Here is a 21315-nt window from a genome sequence, read left to right as displayed (position 1 = left end):
TCGATTCTGGTTCTCAAGTAACCCTGCTGTACAGATCCTTCTACGACAGATATTTGACACACCTGCCATTGACGTCTATCGACACGTTGGCGATATGGGGTCTCAGTTCCGCCGAGTACCCTTATGATGGCTATTTGTCACTTAGGCTGGAGTTTTTGGAAGCAGATGTAGGTGTGAGTGAGACCATTGATGCACTTGTGTTGGTATGTCCCGACCCAGTTGTGAGAGGTGAAGTTTCCCTGCTTGTTGGCACCAACACACCCACTGTGAGGCGATTGCTTAGCCACTGCAGGGAAAAGGGAGGAGAAAACTTTGTGAGATCCATGCACATTCACCCAGTCTTCAGAAAAGTTTTCAGTGAGATCTCAGTGTTACCACCTGATGCTGACAGTAACCAGAGGGGAACGGTGTGGTTCACCCAAGCCAAACCTGTCACCATACGGCCTGGGGGAGTCGCCCAAGTGGCTGGGGCACCAAAGTTTCATGGAGTGCTGGGCACTCAGACAATCCTTGTAGACTCACCTGATGACCCTGCGAATGAGTCACGGTTTCCCGATGGACTCCTGGTGAGACCAGAGTTGCAGACCTCCACTGGTGTGACGGCCAAAAGAATTACTGTTCTAGTTAGAAACATGTCAGCACGGGAAATTACCTTGACCAGAGGGACACCAATAGCTCATCTGTTTCCAGTCGACGTTGTGTCATCTCTACCTGGGAGAGAAGAGTCTGAAGTCGAGTTCGCTGGGAAGCTGAGCCCCTTTTCTTTCAACTTTGGAGACTCACCAGTTCCTAAGGAGTGGAAGGAAAGGTTGGTGACAGAAATGATGGAGCGGAGTGAAGTTTTCTCTCTGCATGAGTTTGATGTCGGATGCAGTAAGAGCACCCAGCACACTATTAAAACCACAGAGGACAAACCATTTCGGGAGAGGTCTCGTCGGTTGCCACCTGCTGACGTAGAGGCATTGAGACAGCATCTAGCGCAGCTAAAAACTGCTGGTGTTATTATAGAGTCACGCAGTCCTTATGCCTCACCCATTGTGGTCGTGAGAAAGAAGAATGGGAAAATAAGGATGTGTGTGGATTTTCGGACTCTAAACCGCCGCACCACTCCCGACCAATACACGGTGCCAAGAATTGAAGATGCTTTGGCATGTCTCAGTGGAAGCAAGTGGTTCAGTGTGCTTGACCTTCGGAGTGGATACTATCAAGTGCCCATGGCAGACTCCGACAAGGAAAAGACAGCTTTCATTTGCCCGGCTGGATTCTTCCAATTTGAAAGAATGCCACAGGGAGTGACAGGGGCTCCCGCTACATTTCAGCGGGTAATGGAACAAACTGTTGGAGACATGAACTTGCTTGAGGTGTTGGTCTATCTCGACGATCTCATTGTGTTTGGAGCCACGCTTGAGGAGCATGAGATTCGGTTGCTGAAGGTGCTTGACCGTCTAAAGGACGAAGGACTGAAGCTGTCACTGGATAAATGTCAGTTTTGTCAGCCATCGGTGACTTACGTTGGGCACATCATATCTCAAGACGGGGTGTCTACTGATCCAAAGAAGACTGAAGCTGTAACCGCATGGCCAAGACCCAACACTGTGACTGCATTACGGTCGTTTCTTGGATTCTGTGGGTACTACCGGCGTTTCGTGAAAGATTACTCCAAGGTAGCTCACCCATTGAACCAACTGTTGTCTGGTTACCCTTCAACTGCAAAGAAGAAAGGAAAGGAGAGACAGGATGGTCCGTACCTTAACCCCGCAGAGCCCTTTGGTGGTCGATGGAGCGGAGAATGTGAGGCAGCCTTCGAGGAGCTGAAGCGACGACTTACCCAAGCTCCTGTGTTGGCCTTTGCCGATCCTCAGCTACCTTATGTGCTGCATGTAGACGCTAGCCGGGAGGGGCTAGGAGGAGTGCTGTACCAGGATCAAGGTGAAGGATTGAGACCTGTGGCTTTCGTCAGTCGGAGTTTGACTCCTTCAGAAAAGAATTATCCAGCCCATAAATTGGAATTTTTGGCGCTGAAGTGGGCGGTAGTGGACAGACTGCATGACTATCTGTACGGGACCAAGTTCGAGGTGAGGACAGACAACAACCCTCTGACATATGTGCTAACGTCTGCCAAGCTAGACGCGACGGGTCACCGTTGGCTTGCTGCCCTGTCTACATATGACTTTAGTCTCAAGTACAGAGCAGGAGTCCAAAACATTGACGCTGACGCTCTCTCTCGCCGGCCACAATCGGGGTCGATATCCAAATCCGAGTGGGACGACGTTCCTGCAGCAGGAGTGAGAGCCTTGTGTCAAATGTCTGGGGTGATGAAACATAAAAACCCACGATCCGGAAGAGCCATTGACTCTTTTGGCACTTCTCCACAAGCTATCCCACAAGCTTATTGCAATCTGGCTTCTTTGAGTGTTAAGAATATGCCTTTTGTGAGTCTTGCTGAGTTGTCGACCGCTCAACGGGAAGACCCCGGCATAGGACAAGTGTGGACAGCTCTGAGTAATGGGAATAGTAACCAAGTTGACAAGACCAAGCAACCAACTTGCTCTTTGCTGTTGAGAGAGTGGGACAGGTTAAAGATGCAGAAAGGAGTGATGTATCGCATTGTAACTCCTCCAGGAAAATCACGCTGTTCTCAGTTGGTACTACCAGAAAAGTATAGAGTCCCTGTACTGAAATCACTGCACGATGACTCAGGTCATTTGGGCCTCGACAAGACATACGGCTTGGTAAGAAACCGGTTCTACTGGCCTCGGATGAAGTCAGAGATTGAAGAGTATTGCAAGTCTTGTGAGAGGTGTATAAAAAGAAAGACTCTACCCAAGAGAGCTGCACCTTTGTCGCATTTGCAAAGTGAGGGACCGTTCGACCTTGTTTGTATGGACTTTTTGTCCATAGAGCCTGATTCGAGCAGCACAGAAAATGTTCTGGTCATTACCGATCACTACACTCGTTATGCTCAAGCTTTTCCAACAAGAGACCAGAGAGCCTCTACGGTTGCAAAGGTGTTGCTGGAGAAGTATTTCGTTCATTACGGACTGCCACGGAGGATGCACAGTGATCAGGGCAGAGATTTTGAAAGTCGTCTTGTTCATGAAGTGTTGAGTTCGCTTGGAGTTGAAAAATCAAGAACGACGCCCTATCATCCTCAAGGAGACCCTCAACCCGAGAGGTTTAATAGGACGTTGTTGGACATGTTGGGGACCCTGGAACCGAACAGAAAGAAAAAATGGAGTCAGCACGTCGTTCATTTGGTTCATGCTTATAATTGCACTCCAAATGAAGCTACAGGTTTCTCTCCTTATTTCCTTATGTTTGGGCGTGAAGCTAGGTTACCTGTGGATTTGTGTTTCGAGACTTCTAGTGATGGCACACCACAGAAAACTTACCTCAAGTACGTTTCTGACCTGAGGAAGGAGTTAAAGGCTGCCTATGAACTAGCAGAGTCCGTCGCGGCCAAACAGAATGAGAACAATAAGCAGCGGTATGACAAAAGAATCAGGTTCGCACAGTTGTTACCTGGAGACAGAGTCTTGCTACGAAACCTCGGGTTACAAGGGAAGCATAAACTGGCCGATCGCTGGGCGTCAAAACCATATGTTGTGGAAAGCAAGATGCCGAACCTACCAGTGTTCCGGTTGAAACCTGAAGATGGTGATGGACCAATCAAGATCCTCCATCGAAATCACTTACTGCCTCTTGGGGAGAGGATATGTCTAGACTCTGCATCCCATACGGATCTCACCCCTACAAGGAGAGTCTTGCGACGGAGGAAACAGAAAGAATGCACAGACAAGCCTGGAAAGGAAAAGACACTATCGCAGAGAACGGCAGATAAAGACTCTGAAAGGGAAGGAGTCACGCCCCGTGATAAAGATGAGAAAGAGTACACTGACTCCGAGGATGAGGATTTTGGACTTTGGTGTGATCTGACTGTTGAACCTCTCAGGTGCAACATGGATAGTGATACTCTGGAACCGTTCAGTCTGGATTTGGGTATTTCCTTAAGTGACGTAGCTGAACAACCAAAAACAGTTGGGCTGGGAGTAACACAGGAATGTGTAGAGGAACCTGAGACGGACAGTGTAAATGAATCTGAGTCTGTTGAGATCACCGAAGCCGAATCACCTGATACTTGCGAGAATCCTGAGGAGACAGGGAAAGACAAAGTACTGCCTGAAGACATTCTCTTGCAAGAAGAGGACACTGAATTTAACTCTGAGACTAATCTTGATGTTGACATTAAGGCCAGACCTCAGCGGTTGAAGAGGGCTCCTTTGAGGTTAACTTATGATGAACCAGGTCATCCCAGTGTGGTAGCCGCCACAACAGTGAAATATGTCTCTTGTTTTTATAAATGGATAGGCACACCCATCTTTGCTTAGTTGTGTGTTTTACTCACCTGTTGTGCCATAATGGTTTATGTTTTCAAGGTACAAAGTCATGAGGGCATGCTTTTCTTTGGTGGGGGGAGAGTGTAATACTCTGATAAATATCAGTGGTATTTATTTTGTTTTCATGAGAATAAGTCGAAGAGAAAATAACAGTTCATGGTGAGGTTAAGAGTGGTATAGATATGTGATATAAATGTTTGTATTAAAATGCATAAATAGTGTGTGAAAAAATCAGTTACGTTAAAAAACCATAATTTCATGGAATGTGAATGTCTGTTAAAAGAGAAGAAGTGTAACTTGTTTTGTATGCTACGTCACGAGAGGTCATGACTTCCGGGGGAAAGAGACTCGGGAGGAAGAGAGGAGAAAAAAAGGAGGATTACTAAAATGGCATAGACGAAGCATGGACTTCGGGACTGCTTATGTCACCAAAGTTGTTCGGCAACAACATATCACCCATCTGCGGACTTCCCGGTAATCATTCGGAGCGTTTGAGCCGGGCTTCCCGTATCTTTTGTGCTTGGCTAAGCACGAGGCACGTTTGGCTACGTTGGCTAGCTGGAGCTAGGCTAACGCCACGGTCCTGGCTAACGGAGATTCCGCCGGAGCGAAGAGACGGAGTTTGAGAGTTGTCTCGGGAGAGAGTCGCTAACCGTGGATGATTTGCTGCTATCTAAGGAACCGGAGATTCGTTGCTCGCTGCCGCGAGTGGAGACGGTTGCTACCACAACGAGTGAGTTATTCATCGGAGGAGGTGGAGACATCACGGATACTCGGAGGTATTGTTGTTATTATTAAGAGCTCCAACTAAAGCGCGCCAACAACAAAAATAAACTAAGAGTGCACTCTGGGAAAAGAATAACATTGGACAGATTAAGGGAAAAAATACTGAAATCTATCCCCCGGGGGTTTATTGTATGTTTTGTATATGTGTTTTTTTTTCATGAAGAAAAAAAAGGGTTGGATGTGAATTTCCTGCAATTGTTTAATACATTTTCTAACCCTGAGATCCTGTGTTGGGTTTATTGCATGGTGTCTTATCATTTGAGTATTCACATGTATTAGCCTTAATCGGTTAAGTGTATTTCCTTAGCCTCCGCTTGTCTGTGTAGACACGAGAATCATATGAACCTTAGACTGATATTTATTTTTCGAGATGTATCTTTTATCACAGAATGTTTAAGTAGAGTCAAGACTGCACCCGAGGGCATAAGGGGGGAGTCTTGTCACACGAGCCGGTGGTAAAAGTGTTACATGTGTATTTTCACATGATGACGAGAAGATAAAGCCTTACTCTGGAGCTCTGGATAAGGTGATCATAGTTATCCTTGTCGACTACAACGTCTTCGAGGAGCCGTGCAGATGAGTTACTGCTGACTAAGCCTGGTTTGGTCTTCTTCAGCATAAACCTTACAGACAAAGAAACGCAAATTAATTTCAGCAAAGCACAGTTATTGTGTTATTTTGCATTCAATTTTAAAGGAGATGGACCCTCATTCCATACTTTCTTCATTTTCCTTTCTCTACCACCTACCGCTGTTTCAGTCTTGATGTTTTGTCGTTACTATGATCTTTATAGTTGAGCTCATCTCTTGAACCAGCATAGCTGTGGGCTGACTTCATCAGCACCTCAAAGTCAGAGTCCACCTCCTCCTGCTCTTTCCTTTCTAAAAGGACAACAGGCATTAATTACAGCAGGGCCCCTGGGAGCTTAAGCAGGCTCATCAAGGTCATAATGGCAGAATATCAATAGCATAGACAGTGGATAATCTGGATAGCTGCAGCTATGCAAGTCACCCACACTAACTGTTTCTCCCAGTAGCCTAATAATAATAACAACAGATCTTGATTCAGGTCTAGAGATATTTGCTTGTTGAAATTATGTCAAACTAAACAGAGCTTTAATGTGGTCCGATGTAACATGTTCTCAAAAAAAGATTTCAAACTTGAACATACTGTATATAACATCAATAAACCTGAGCTTGGAGAGAGAGCACTGGAGGCCACAGGAAGCACCCCCCCTGGTGGGCTTCTGAGGACAGCAGCACATCCGACAGACATGCTGAGGCGATAATAGCCCATCTCACTTTCTCCACCATGGTGCGGTTGCATACACTGGGAGACCCTCAGGCTGGATAAGGAATCTGCTGAGCCACTGACTCTTGTAACCTTGAAAAAGATTTGAGCAAGGTTTTCAGGATCAGTGTTAACTGATCACCACTACTAGCAACTCTAGGTCATCAAGGTCTGTAGATGGGTGAAGGAAACCTTGTATATATGGTAAGTTTACCTGTAAATAGTGATCATCAGGTAGTATGGAGGTAAACTGCGGCTGTTTCCAACTCATCCACAGAGCTGGGTCTCTGGCCATGTTGATGGCAAAAGGTCTATACCCCTCCTGCAGGCCACACACAGTAAAGTATTGCAAAGAGCCTACTTGGCGTCCCAGATTCAGCCTCCCCACCTGGTTCACCCCAACACTAACCACAGGTAATAGGCCTGGAAGACACGGGAAGTGGCAATATAGTTTTCCGATATTAGACTTTTAAATAAAGGTATAGTAAAGCTATATCAAAATGCAGCAGAAAGTATAAAGCCAAAAACTTTTACAGACCATCTCTAATATCAAAGTCCTTGGCAGTCAGCTCCGATCCTCTGTCATTAAACAGCAGCTCTCCATTGAGCGTAACCATCATGGTGCATTCATCCATGTCCACCAAGCAACCCACCACATCACCTCTCAGCCATGGACGTCCCAGGGGCTCGCCGCCCTGATGGTACCACTGAGCCTGAAAGCAACATTGAGTTAGAAGGAAAGAGACAAGTGCAAAAAGCCAAAGGCAAAAAAAAAAACAACCCAGAAGAGCCAATACAAGACATGTCATAAAGTATATTTTGCATGAGGTTACTGCTATCTATTTGAAGAGTTATCTAAAAACTCTACATTTTTTTAATAATCCATATACCACATGTTAGTACCAAAATATGATACGTATGGAAAACAAATCACTAAAAATTGGAACTGTTTGATCTTAATTAATCATATCAACACAGCTTTGGAGTAACTGAGACCTTCTGTGTTGGTCAACCAACAATATGAGGTCAGGAGTCACTGCAAGGATATGCAACTAACGTGACACAATATGCAGACATTAGAAGGTCCAAAAAAAGTAACTAATGTTTCAGTTTCTTTCAATAGATACTTGTCTGTGCCTACATATCTCCTTCTGTCTGCTCTCTAAAACGTCACCTAGTCTCAGTTATAGTTATATAGCAAGAAAAAACAGTTAATTAAAGTTTATTAGTTAAGTAAATTCAAAAAAGATGAAAATAAATAAATATGCATTAACAAAGCCATTATAATTTGGGCCGATTCCCATTCAGCTACTGTAATGGTCAGTAGTCAAAGTAAGAAATGTCAAATTTAATTATATCTCACCTCAAATCCATCAAAGACATATGCTTGGTCATCTGAGCCAAGCTCTTTATCTGGGGTACAGCCTGGTCGGGCCCAGCCCACTCTCATATTCCCTGCTGTCAGTATTTCATATTCAAAATACCACTTCCCCTGGGTCACAGCATATGATTTATCTGGTCTGAACACTCTGCATTTCTCAGCAGAGAAGAAACATGGCTTTGATAATGTAGCTGTAAAGCCAAGAAACAGGAAACATATTGTTATTTGCCATAAACGTATTTCCAAAAAAGTTGGAATGCTGGATACAATGTAAGAGACAGCAGAAAATCCCCACTAATCATCAAAACCCTACATCTACACATATGTCTAAATAAATAAACATGTAATAAAAATATATTTGTCATGTTTAACATTCATTAGATTATTTTCTACATAAATATGTGCTAAAGATTATTTGCAAATCCTAGCAATCTAGGTTTATTTACATTTTCTACAACGCCCCAAGTTTCGTTTTTGGGAAAAGCGTTGTAGAACAAAATCCCTCTGGGAAAACAATGGTGACAAATACTGCAGTATGATTAATATACAAATAAACCTTTGTTTACTACTTTGTTAATATATCGCAGTTGAACTTACACCGATTACCTTACATATGATGTGCACTAAGCTACAGTTTTATAACAGATCTTTGAAACATACTGTGTTCCTGGTTTAGGGGCTCCAGGCTGTAGCCGTATGCCAGCAGGGTACAGACAGCCTCTCTGACACTCTCTCTTCCCACTCTCCGAGTTCTTTCATCAAGAAGGCTGTAGGGCAGAAGGTAAGGGCTCTGCTTTGCTTTTATATCCTAAAAGTACAGACGCAAGGAGCAAGAAGGGCAACTATGTTTGACGCTATACAATTATCTCATGGTATAACCTTTTGCTACTATGTGAATATCTATATAAAGTATATTATAACTATTTTAACACTCTGGAAAAAGTACTTTTGTGTAAAATGAAACAAACTGAAGTAATCCAGCACAGAACATAAACCTGTTGCGCTCCATAAGTCCATCCCTGTTTGATTCTCTCTCTGGCCCATACGTTGTGTTCATTCTCCGCCAGCAAGTTAACTGCTTCCTCGTGGTCTGAGCTCAGAGACACCTGGCTCAGGTCTACTGGAGCAGGCCTGTAGCCAGTCATCTGCTCATACCTAAGACAGAAAACAAAGCAAAAAAGACAGAGATGTGACAGGATCACAGTTACAGTTCCTGAATGTTAAACAGTATTTTTGTATCATTCCTGTATAAAATACTTTCAACTGCCTTGAGTAAACAAAATGCTCACTTTTTCCTTCCTGGCCTACACCCTGCTTGAACCGCACGAAACAAATAAAGCAGAACATCAATAAACGTTAAAGAAATATAAATAATAAATAAATAAACAAAATTGCATTTAAAAAGTGGGGGAAGAAAAATTCTCAGAGAATTTAAAGGAGCCAACATATGACTAAAGGCTGCAAAGGAAAAATACACACTTCAAACATCTTGAGTTAGCGTTTGAAAAGAGTGTGTTCAGTAGGCGGTGGTTTGTGATGTTCATTGTGCTGTTGTACTGTTTTATCGCAGTTAAACTATTCTTTGACATAAGCTGTAAGTTTTAAAAAGAATTTGTTTGCAAGGATGGCTCAAAGGAGAGTGTTGAAATTGAAGTGAGATGTTCTCCTAGTGCAAGCATACGAGATCAAATGAATATGAACTGCAGTTGTGTATCCTCTCTTTATTGTAGCCTCATAAAATGAGTTACCATTACCACCATAAGATGGTCCTTATCTTTTTCTGCTACTTTAATTTAGACATGATGCAACTCACAGCTGAACCAGACTAAATTAAATCAAACATGATATTACATTATGCTTGGATAGGCTCCAGCAACCCCATGACCCTAAACTGGATAAGCAGATAAGAAAAAGGATATATGCATAAATCTTGCATAGTGGATTTTTGTTTTTTTAGTGGATTTTCACTTACTTGACAGGAAGTCTCATGTATTTCATGTGTTTCTCAGCATGATCATCCATCAATCCGATGTGGAAACCAAGTGCCAGCAGGGTCCTCCAATGAAGAATAAAACTTTGAAAATTCACTACTGCAGCAGACACTACTTACTAATTACTAAATATTAGATTTGAAAAGCACAAGGTCTGTCACAATCTTTTTTTTTTTTATAAAAATCGTTCCAATAAATAAATAAAAATTAAATGAAAATAATAATCAAGCACACTGGGTTTTTATTATTATTATTATTATCATCCATCCATTCGCTTCAGCTTATCCTTTTCAGGGTTGCGGGGGGTGCTGGAGCCTATCCCAGCTGTCATAGGGCGAAAGGCGGGGTACACCCTGGACCGGTCGCCAGTCTGTCACAGGGCTAACACACAGAGACAGACAACCATTCGCGCTCACATTCACTCCCACATTCACACCTAGTGGCAATTTGGATTAATCGATTAACCTATCCCCACAAACTGGACGTCTTTGGATGGTGGGACGAAGCCAGAGTACCCAGAGGGAACCCACACAAACACAGGGAGAACATGCAAACTCCACACAGAAAGACCCTGGCCTGACGGTGGAATTGAACTCAGGACCTTCTTGCTGTGCGGCAACAGTGCTAACCACCGTGCTGCATCATTATTATTATTATTATTGTATGAAACAGAACAGAGCTCACCTGAGTGTGTCCTGTGCCATCTGAAGGTTCTGGTTTCTCTCATGCTCTGGCAACTTGGAGAACTCCACCAGACAAGGATCATGTCTCTTACCTTCATCCCTCACCTGTTTGAGAGAGACGTTATTTTGCAAGGCAAGCAAAAACCATGTGGATTTCTTAAAAAGTAATCATAATGATGATTCATTAGAGTGTCATTGAGACTCATTTCCTTACGTTTTGCTTCAAAGGAGTCTTTCTTTGGAAACAAATTAGCTAACAGCATTACAGTCTTTGTACCTGACCATTTTAACAGAAATGTTCTTTTTTTGCTTGCTTGTTTAAGACACTTCAAACTGACCGATGATTTATTCAACCATAAGAAAGCACCAAACTCAAAAGATAAACCAGTGTTGTGGCAACACATAACAGAAAGCTGAGCAATTTTAAATTGAAATTTTAGATACTTTGTTACTAGCAGCCGGTCACAAAAACACATCATTTGCTCAGATTTCTTTAGCTGACAAATGCCAAAGATAACACAGGCTGACAGGTATAAAATAGTATTTTCTGCACCAACAAGATGATTCCTAAAGAGCTATTAGTTGAAAATTTGGCATATCTAGGCATGATGTGCAATGTGCCCATAAATTGAGGAAACTGGACAAGTGAAGGGTCAAGAAAGATTGGCAAGCTTAAAAAAAAAAAATCTACAGAAGATGTCATGTCCTTCAGGTGATCCATCTGCTGTTTGCTGAAGCCTCATCAGAAATGCTCTCAGCAGCTGTCAAGAAGCTATTGTTAAGGAAGGAAAATGTGGGGAAAAGCCCGAGGAATGCCAAATTGCACAAGAAATGGACAGAAAATCACTGACAGCAGGTTTTATGGAGTAATGAATCCAAATTTTGTTAGGATGCCACCACTCCTGCATGCACACAGCCCTGCCATAACAGAAGATCGCGATCAGAACATGGACCCAGCATCGTGGATGCCCTCCTTAACGGTGTCGTTCTATGCTGCCTTCCAGGGTGTGCTGCCTTCCGCGCGGCCGGCCTCCGGACTTGCTCCGTCACGGTCGCTGGCTTCGCGGTCAGTGCTGTTGTTTTGTTATGTTTTGGACTTTTGTTCCCTGCGTTTTGGTTTCTGGCTCCTTGTGTTTCGTTTGTTTCGTTTGCTATTTGGTTCAAATAATCATCAGTGTATATATGGAGAAGGTACAACAGTAAGTGTGAAACTGTTACATTTTGGGTCTGCATTTCAGCTAGTGGTGTTAGGGATCTTGTGAAAACTGATGGAATTATGAACGCAGATGAGTGCCATCAGGTTTTGATCCACCATACAATACCATCTTTCAGCACGACAGTGATGCCAAACACACTCCCAGTGCAGTCATGGACTGGCCTCCCAGGAGCCTAGGCATCCGGCATCAATAATCATAGCCGAGAAAGGAACAAAAGGCAGCCAACATCCAAAGTAGAGCGTTGAATGTCCTTCAAGAAGCCTGGATAACTTTTCCTAAAGACTACTTAAAGTCATTACAAGAGAGCTTGCCAAACAGAATTTAGGCTGTGTTGAAGAATAAAGGTCGTCACACCAAATACTGATTTTCAAGCTTATTAAAACTTACTCTGTTTGCCTTACATACTTCACTCCATGGATATCTGTATGTTTCAATAAATCAGTGCATTTATTTTTCCTTTTCCTCTTTAAATATATGAAGAAATGAGGGGTGGATCAAGACTTTTATACAATACTGCATATCAGTTATGCAATTTTATAAAATTATACATTTTGTGTCTTTTCTTACTGGTCCATGTGTCCATCCGAGATCAATCTTGTCCATTACCCAGAGCTCGTGGATATTCTCAGCCATTTTTTCTCGAATGTCCTCAAGTTGTGGAGGCAATACCACCTGTAGGGTAAAAGTACTGCATAAGTAGCTAAACTACTCTGAGATGGTGTCATTTCTCTGAGCAAATGATTCTCTACAAATTAGTTATAAAGACTTTAAGTATACAAACATTTCATCTTTGTAAAACAAGATTTACCTTGCTGATATCTATTGTTGTCGGAGTGAAGGTAACTGGAGTGACAGGCACTAAGGGGCCAATAAGCTCTTGTTTCCCTTCACCATGATCCAAAATGTATTCCTGACACAGCTGTACCTTCAGTCTGACTTTTGGGAGAAGAGCTTCAGAGCAAGAAGCATAACCTGGAGGTGGCAGGAAGCGAAACTCTCCATGCCTTCCCCCAAACAGAAAACGAACTCTTGTTTTGTTTTCCAAGAAAAGAGGAAGAGAAAATTTATTGTTTTGTGGATTTCTTGAAAAAAAAAAACATAAAAAAAAAACAACCCAAAAAAACAATAATAGTGTTGATACTAACTTTACTCCAGCAGAGAAGCTGACCACAGGATAAAGAAGTCCATTAGCATTGAAGTTCTCAAACATGCCCTGCACAGGTAGACCATTGACCCGGAATGAGATGCAGGGAATGCTGAGGTCAAGGCAGCAGCTAACGACATCATCATCTTTTAGTAGGTGAGGGAACGGGGAGCTGACTTTCCGGCTCACGCAGCCTAAGATTCAGGAGACACACTCATTAGTCTTCATATTTACATTTTTAATGTTTCTGTACAACTTAAAATGAGAATTCAAGTGCTTTGTGCTTTATTAAATGGAAACACTACAACTAAAGTCAAATCAAATGAATGTTTCATAAATGTAAAACATATTGTAAAGATTAAGGCACTTTAGGAACACGCCTCACAGCAAAGCCATTCCTGATAATTAGAAACATCAATGATAATCTACTGCTGTCCACACTAAATAAGAATAAAGTGCAACGAGCCAGAAAATGTTGACACGTTTCATGTTTTACACGAGATGTCTGTGCTGCACAAGCAAATCTTTATCAAAATACAGAGGTTTGTTTTTTGTTTTTATTTTTTTGATGAAGTGCAATCATCACTACTGAAAACTGAGATTGTAATTGCCTCCACTGCTCTCTCTCTTTTCTGTCCACGTTAAACTTGAAAGAAAAAAGTAATATGTTAATTGTTCTCTGTGGATAATTAAGTGACGCTCAGCAATTGCAGTCACAGCTTTTATTGCACTAACTACAGACATTTCAATTATTCTGAACAAGGAAATTAAAAATGATCTATTATAATGCATTTTGTGCTTTAATTGCCATGGTAATCCTCCCATGTGTAGCTTTTGTAGCACTAAAGTAATGTGCTAAGTTTTTCAAACTGACTTGTTATCATGTTTGTAACAGCTACAGACTCTGATATTTGTCTTTGGAGTATGTGGAGTTTACTCATCCTGTAAACTCTTGTGATCAGTGTTATACAATAATGTTAAACAGACCAAGCTGTTTATCAGCCGTTTGAGCTCATCCTCACCTGACCAGAGGTGAAGTCCATCAAAGCCATACGAGCAGAGGTCATCTCCCACTCCATTCCCCCCCCAGCCCTCGCCGCCTGTCGGCCTGGGCTGGTAGCCTTTCATGCAAGCCCAGCCGACACGCAGGTGTGTGGGCTCAGATGTGAGAAAGGGTTTGACGTGATCCACAACCAGCTCGTAGTACCACCTGCGATACTGGGATGAATCTTCTCCCATAGCTAGGAAGATGTTTGGCCTCATGCTGTTGTTGTAATATGCAGAGAAATGTGGCAAAAAAGGCAAAAAAAGACAGAGAAATTTCAGTCAACTCATCTTTTAAGATTTTAGTGTATTTGGTGTGATCATAAATTAATTTTGAAATAATTTACAATGCATATGAGTAGTCTGCTCGCAAATAAAAGTGAAATTCATTCTGCGTTGATATGACAACTTAATTAGATACATGGTGCACCCATACAACTCATTTTTAAGCTGTGACACTCTTAATTAGCAAAGCTCAGTGTTTGAAACATTCAGGTAGTGGGCTTTTACTTTTAAGTGCTGCTGATAGTCTGTAATTACAAGTTAACTTGGAGAGAGTCCAACTTTGTGAACGTTAAGTTTGTGTCCACAGACTTCAGCATAACGTTGCTGTGTGCTCTCAGCCAGAAATTGTTTATGACATAAAACACTGTGTGAAATGTAAGTAAAAATAGGATGCAACGATATGCATGTGTCATAAACCCAGATTTTATTCACTATAGAGCATGGGAAACAAATGTTTAAACTGAGACATTTTACTATTTCATGAAAAATATTAGCTCATTTTGAATTTGATGGCAGCAAAACATGTCAGAAAGGTTGGTACGGGACAACAAAAGGCTGGAAAAGTAAACAAGACTTAAAAGAAACAGCTGAAGAAATATTTTGCAACTAATTAAGTTTGTTGGAAACAGGTAAGTAAAACGAGTGGGCATAAAAAGAGCATCAGTTTCTCAGTAGCCAAAAATTGTATCTACAAATTCTGGAACAATTTCAGAATAATGTTCTTCAAAATAAAATTGTGAAGATTTAGAATATCCCATCATCTACAGTACATAACATTATCAAAAGACTCTCTAAGCACAAAGAACAAAGCGAAAACTCAACATTGGATGGCTGTGCTCTTCAGCTGCATTGCACCATAACAGGCATAATTGTGACGTGGATATTTCAGCAAGACAACGCTAAGCCACATACTACATATGCTGCAGCAACACGGCACCATCACTGGAGAGATTTAGTCCTCGTTGAAACAAAAGTAAGTCTATCCAGGACTGCTGACCAGCTGGAATTGTACATGAAACAAGCATGGGACAACATTCCTCATCCAAAATATCCAGCATCTGGTCTCCTCAGGCCCCCCCTCAGATGTTTATTGACTATTGTTAAAAGAAGAGAAGGCGGTACTTAGTAGTAAACATATCCTTTTTTGATATGTTGATGTGTTGCCAACAAATTCAAAATGAACTTTTCTAAAACTGGTAAACTTTTCCAGTTTAAACATCTGAAATGTTTCCTGTGTTTTACTGTAAATAGAACCTAGAAAACATGCTCTATTGATCTGAGATTTCAAATCACTGCATTATGTTTTCATTAACAATTTACACAGTGTCCCAAGTTTTTTTTTTTTAAATTAGGTTTGCAGTTCCAACAACTCCAAAGTTCAGCTGATTAAACTTTGGACTTAAATTTAGATTCATGTCAAATCAGTAAATCCAGCAAATGAAATTTAATTATGAATGGGACTCCCAAGCACCCAGCCATTAAAAAAGCAGTGCACTGAAGTCAGTAAGCCACTTTTATTGTGTAAATAAAAACTTAATCAGCATTTGAAATACCAGCTAGTATACATGTTTTTAGTTTTACTCATAAAAGGCTGGATTGAGGCTAGATAAAATGCATGGAAAGAATAGATTAAAGGCAATAATGTAAAAAGAAGAGAGCATCTGGAAGAACTGTCACACTGTGGTAGGTGAGGGAGAGAAGAAAGAAAATTGATGAGATAAAGGAAATCAGAATGAAAGCAGATGTACTAATGAAGCATTTATTGGAACAAGAAGTGATAGAATGAGAAATTGCTTTAGGAGGAAAGGAGAGCTGGGGCATGGACTGAGCAGGTGTGAAGAATATGAAACAAAATAAGTTATAAAGCCTGAGGAATGAAATGGGCTGCTGATGGGGAAAAAAAGCATGATAAAAGAAGGCAGCTGCTTACAGAGAAAGGGCAGATTGGGCAGAAAAAAACTTGCTCAAAGGAAAAGGGAAATGGAAACTGCCTACAAGATCAGATTGGCACAGCAGGTCAAAATATTGAGAGACAGAAGAAGAGCATGGACTATGATGAAACTGGCTAAAAAATGCCTCCGTTGAGTCATACCACCTCGGGCTTAAGGTAATCTTTCCAAACTCTCACGAGACGAGGGTGAGACAAAGACATCTAAGCTCTGACATCAACATTATTGTTCCGATCTATTCAGATGTAAAATAAAAAAAATGATGCAGCAATTGAAGAGATGACACTGGAGGAAAAAAGAAAGTATTTAATTAAATCCAAAAGAGAAAAAAAACAACAAAAAAAAAAGAATGTCACGCTATAGAAAAATCTGAAATATTTCTAGTATCAAGGATGTGACATCTTTACAGATGAAAAACAAGAATATCAAGGCCCGTGGGAGCGCCACAGTTGACAAATAACACTCAGCTAAACAAATGCATGTGCAAGCATGAGAAGAGTCAGGGAAAGAAACCCCTATTGAGTTATTTGCCAAACATAAATACGGCCACCCTCCCATTATTTCATATTTATTTCACTTTAAAATAATGGAAAAATAAGTGCACTGATATATTAAAACATCTGCAAACATACATGGATATAAAGTATGCAAGGCAAAATGTTTGTATACTTCTAACGAGCTTGAATGTCAGCATTCTTCAGTGTAGCCTGAACTCTTTAATGCAACTTTCTTATAATTTCTTTACGTAGTCTTCAGGAACAGCTCTCCAGGCTTCTTAAAGGACATTCAAAGCCCTTCTTTGGATGCTGGATGCTTTTTGTTCTGTTCTCTGTTGAGGAGATCCCTCACTGCTTCAATAATGCCAAGGTCTGGGTTCTGGGGAGCCCAATCTATGATTGAAAGTGTTTCACAGTGGGTTTTTCTATCCAGGTGCTTTTGCAGGGTTAGGTTAAACAACTAGACTGAAAATGAATGAAAAAGCAGCCAATTTCCAAAGATATACTTTGAAAGACCTCCGGAAACCCTGGGGAGAAATTGCTGTATATTGCAAAATATAAAGAAATGAGGGGTGGCTTTAGACTTTTGCACAGAACCGTAAAAGCTACCTACTTAATATATTGTTCTTTGTGCTACTTTGCATCTGATTTTTATGTGTAGTAACAAACAATAATCCAAAATCAGAGTTCTGTCTGAATGTAGAGAAATTCAGAAAACTTCAAAGTAAAAAGGATGAGTGGAATGGCAAAAACACAAAAACAAAAAGTGGTCCTGTTTGGAAACCAGATTATAAAATTACCTGGTGACCTGATTAACGAGACGTGTTTGGAGTAGCAAATCTCTGTCTGGCAGCAGACTGTCACAGATGAGGTTCTGATTGGACCGCACCGCCACACCATGGCACACACACAGAGAACAAAGCACCTCGAGCACCTGGAACACAACCTGTCAGCTCTTCATGTGGCAATAGCTCAATAAGCAAATGGAAATGATCCGACATCAGGAAACAGATTGGAAACTGTTATTATAGCTGTTAAAAGTGAAACACTATGTCTATGTTACTAGACTGGTGAGAAATGTGGAATTTGCTTAAGCCCCATAATGACAAATTCTGAGAGAAAATTAGGATAATAACAAAGGACTTTTTGTATTTATTTTTAATTAATGCAGACATGCCACTGTAGCCAAAAAGCTTAATAATGAAATTACTGGCCATTCGGCATCACTTATTATCCATGCACTTTACTTCAATCTTATTTTTATATTGAATACACACAAAAGCCTTCTACACACTACCCTGTGGTTGCATCCAAGCTTGTCCAGAAATGAGATGACAGACTGAATGTGTTGTTCCTTGATGGCATTGAGAGCTTCAGGGCTTTCCACAAGGACGCAGTGAAGAACTTCCAGGACTCCTGTAAATATAACTGCCCGTTATTGTGTGGATGCTAACCTGCATTTACCTCTATGCTTCTATACTATTAGGTATAAATCCCAGACAACACACGATAACCAATGTCAAATATAATATAAATATATACTGTAAAATTTCAATCCACAATGGCTGATGAAGAAAACATAAAGCAAATCCAACCAACCAGAAGAGGCCTCCTGCCGTTCTAGCCTGCTAATCAGCCAGTCCAGCGAACCCGAGAAATTAGCACAATTTGCACGGTTTCCCCGGAGCAGAGCAGCTTAAGAGGAAAAAAACAAAAAAAACAAAAAATATTAACAAAAATATTAACAGACGATAAGATAATAAGAGGAACCTTAACAGATTAGGAGATATTTGTGGTATCTTCAAAAAATAAGTATGGTGCCATCTATACTACTCTCACCCAACAGCTCATAGAAATGGTTGACGATGGTCTCCCACTCCTCTCCTGTGTCACTCTGAACAGCCTCAGCAAAATGAGAAGCACTACTATACTGGTGTAGACGGTCAATACAATCTAAGACCAAATCTATCACACCCTGAGAAGAAAGGGAGGCACAGTTAGGGAAGCGTGAGGCATAGCACATGTAGGACTCATTCACACTTATCGATTTACCTCTTTTTGAAACATGTTCTGTCGATTCTTTAGCGCCGCCATGCTGTTCTGTTTAGCTTCATGGCCTAGCCCCTCCAGTGGAGGCTGGAAATAGATGATCAGATCCTGCAGACTGCGTGTCACTGTCTCCACTGGCAGGCTGACAGAGGGGATATTTACCTCTTGGTTAAAACCATCAAGTTTCCTAAAGAAAAAAAAAAGTTTGTTTTTAGACTCTACCTACAAGTCTGCCAAATTGTCTTGTATTATAATTGCTGCTACTATCACCAGCCAAACTTGTTTTATTCTCGATCGATGGAGTAAAGACAGAAGGTGTTATACTAGCCTATGAATTTATTTTATTTTTTACAAATAAAAGACTCAAAATTTAAAAAGCCAAATGTGAGACAGACAGACAGTATCTGAGCCCCAAGTATTCTCATCCTCCAGATTTCTTGTAATTATGACATGGCAATTCAAAATTATCAGATAAGGTAAAAAACAGAGCAAAGCATTAGTTCCAGCAGCCCACAAAGTCAAGCTTAGCTGCAATCATTGCAGATCATCTGATCTCAGTGTCAGCCCACATCAGCTGATACCCATCTACACAGCTAACTTGTTGTGTCATAGAGGGCATGCTATTTAAGCTTCTTGAATCTGCCCAGCTCCTTCCTTGACGCTGTATCTGAGTTGACTGCTTTGTTTAGTTCTGGAGGGTCTTGCTGCTGCTCTTCCCACCTCCAGCTTTTCATGTGCGCATACACGAGGGCGGGGAGGTCCTATCAGAGCCACAATGCCAAGACGATAACATCACTGGTCTTCTGATTGTATGTATATATCATAAACATATCTTCAAAGCGAATGCTGTAAACCCACGCTCAGTCGGACATGTAGTGTGACATTTAGCATTAAGCCAGCACTGCAGCTATAAAAAACTGTCGCTAAGTTATTCACAAATGACTGAAGGTCTTAATCCAGCATCCTGTACCTTACAAAGCGAGTGAAGAGGAGAACAGCACTCCGTATTAGTCTGGCAGTATGAGATTCTTCCCTCTGAGAACGAGACAGTGTCAGCCCGTCGTCCATATGCCCTTCACTGTGCAAAATTGCCTGAAAACACATCATTTGCAATTATATCCAACAGATTCTTTTGCCAGATTCTTTAGTCCAACACTGTTGGTTAACTGCCAGTTATTGTCTTATTATAGTAATACTGAGTATACAAGTTCACCTTTCGCTGAGCTCCACCCATATGGGACTTGGCATCAGCAGCTTGGTATGTTAGCCAGAGCCCAGAGGCTACATGTTGAAGAAAACAAATGGAATCTCCATATTTGATCTCTGGGATTCCCATCCCATCAACATCAGTCTTTGTGTTGGTGTCAAGCTTCTCCTAAACACAAAAAAAGGCATTAAATATTCTTATTTTTCTAACTTTTCTCTTTTAATAAACACAAAAAAACTCAAACAAATGACATTACAGTCTATATCTCTAAAGACTCAGAACACCACTGAAATGCCCAGTGTATTTCTCATATCCCCCCTCACCTTTGATGATCGAAAGCAGAAGGAGGTTGTATTGATGTCAGCTTTGTCCCGATCAACCAGCTGCAGACCTTTCTCCTCTGTGAGACCCAGGTATCTTCCAGTAGTAACGTGGCACAGTCTAAATGGCTGGCCCCAGCATGTATGCCTACCACTCCAACTGGAAAACATCAAGAGAGGAAACCAAGCACTCCACAACATTTAGTTATTCCTCATAACTGTCAAAATCCCTATTAGCATGCAGGGGACATGGGAAACTAAGTTCTGGGCCAATGACATCAAGTATGACTCTAGCAATTGTGCACACTCTTTCAGGCAAAAACAGAAATTCTGTGGCTGGTGGTGACCTGGTGCAATACGTACAACATTACCTGTCTTTAAACTGGTATTTTCTAGTAACAACATTAGAACTACAGAGCTCGAATAGAATAGCGCTTAAAAGCAACATATTTATTGATACTCAAAGTGAGCGGACGCCACATTCCCTGTACACTTACACAACTCGCAGAATCTCCAGCCTCCAGAGAGACCGGGCATGACCGGAGACTGATCCAAGCTCATAATGCATTATCCTAGATTAAGAAAACAGACATAGTCAGAGGAGTAAAGGACGTTTCTGCGAGCTGACTTGGGAGGAGACTGGTCTTTTCGACTAACCTTTGAAGCTCCTCTCCATGCTCTGTAGAGGGAACAGTCAGACATGCGTCACTATGGCTGTGGAGTAGCCGAAGTGTTTCACCCCCCTTCAGGTATCCTAGAGTCAGCAAGAAAAAAAAACATTTATTGCTTTGAAGTGGTTAGTAAAACATGCAACATTTCACAGAAGTAGCACAAAAGGTAATCTATATAACTGTAGTAAAAGCTCTAGCGACTGCTAACCTTAAGTTTGAATATTTGCAGCTTCTTTTTGACTGATCTTAAACAGAATTTTATAAAGAAACACAGACATCACATGTTATTTAAACCCCTTCACACTAACATGTGGTCAAAGAGGTGAAGTGGTGAGTAAAACAGGCCTTGGGCTGCAAAACAATATATAACCATTAGGGAGACAGCAGGAACATTAGCACAAGCA

The 21315-nt window shown here is 41.4% G+C and overlaps 1 protein-coding gene across 1 annotated transcript in view; it reads right to left on the bottom strand.

The window, feature by feature from the left end:
• ryr2b (ryanodine receptor 2b (cardiac)) overlaps positions 1-21315 on the bottom strand; it is a 91047-nt gene that overhangs the window by 55414 nt on the left and 14318 nt on the right. Inside the window, exons 10-33 of the mRNA XM_076891558.1 lie at positions 20898-20994; positions 20738-20812; positions 20244-20400; positions 19927-20088; positions 19684-19805; positions 18717-18900; positions 18504-18639; positions 18264-18359; positions 17962-18080; positions 17465-17598; positions 13912-14153; positions 12891-13083; positions 12554-12773; positions 12313-12417; positions 10530-10633; positions 9827-9910; positions 8850-9009; positions 8515-8662; positions 7837-8045; positions 7012-7186; positions 6688-6896; positions 6374-6566; positions 5932-6064; positions 5692-5806 (exon numbers count right to left, since the gene is read on the bottom strand). Coding sequence (XP_076747673.1) covers positions 5692-5806; positions 5932-6064; positions 6374-6566; positions 6688-6896; positions 7012-7186; positions 7837-8045; positions 8515-8662; positions 8850-9009; positions 9827-9910; positions 10530-10633; positions 12313-12417; positions 12554-12773; positions 12891-13083; positions 13912-14153; positions 17465-17598; positions 17962-18080; positions 18264-18359; positions 18504-18639; positions 18717-18900; positions 19684-19805; positions 19927-20088; positions 20244-20400; positions 20738-20812; positions 20898-20994 — 3572 coding nt within the window. The remainder of the gene's footprint in view (positions 1-5691; positions 5807-5931; positions 6065-6373; positions 6567-6687; positions 6897-7011; positions 7187-7836; positions 8046-8514; positions 8663-8849; positions 9010-9826; positions 9911-10529; positions 10634-12312; positions 12418-12553; positions 12774-12890; positions 13084-13911; positions 14154-17464; positions 17599-17961; positions 18081-18263; positions 18360-18503; positions 18640-18716; positions 18901-19683; positions 19806-19926; positions 20089-20243; positions 20401-20737; positions 20813-20897; positions 20995-21315) is intronic.

This window comes from Maylandia zebra, linkage group LG13, assembly GCF_041146795.1.
Source record: "Maylandia zebra isolate NMK-2024a linkage group LG13, Mzebra_GT3a, whole genome shotgun sequence".
Classification (NCBI taxonomy): Eukaryota; Metazoa; Chordata; class Actinopteri; order Cichliformes; family Cichlidae; genus Maylandia; species Maylandia zebra.
The sequence above is the reverse complement of the archived record's forward strand: the minus strand, read 5'-3'. Positions and strand labels throughout refer to the sequence as shown.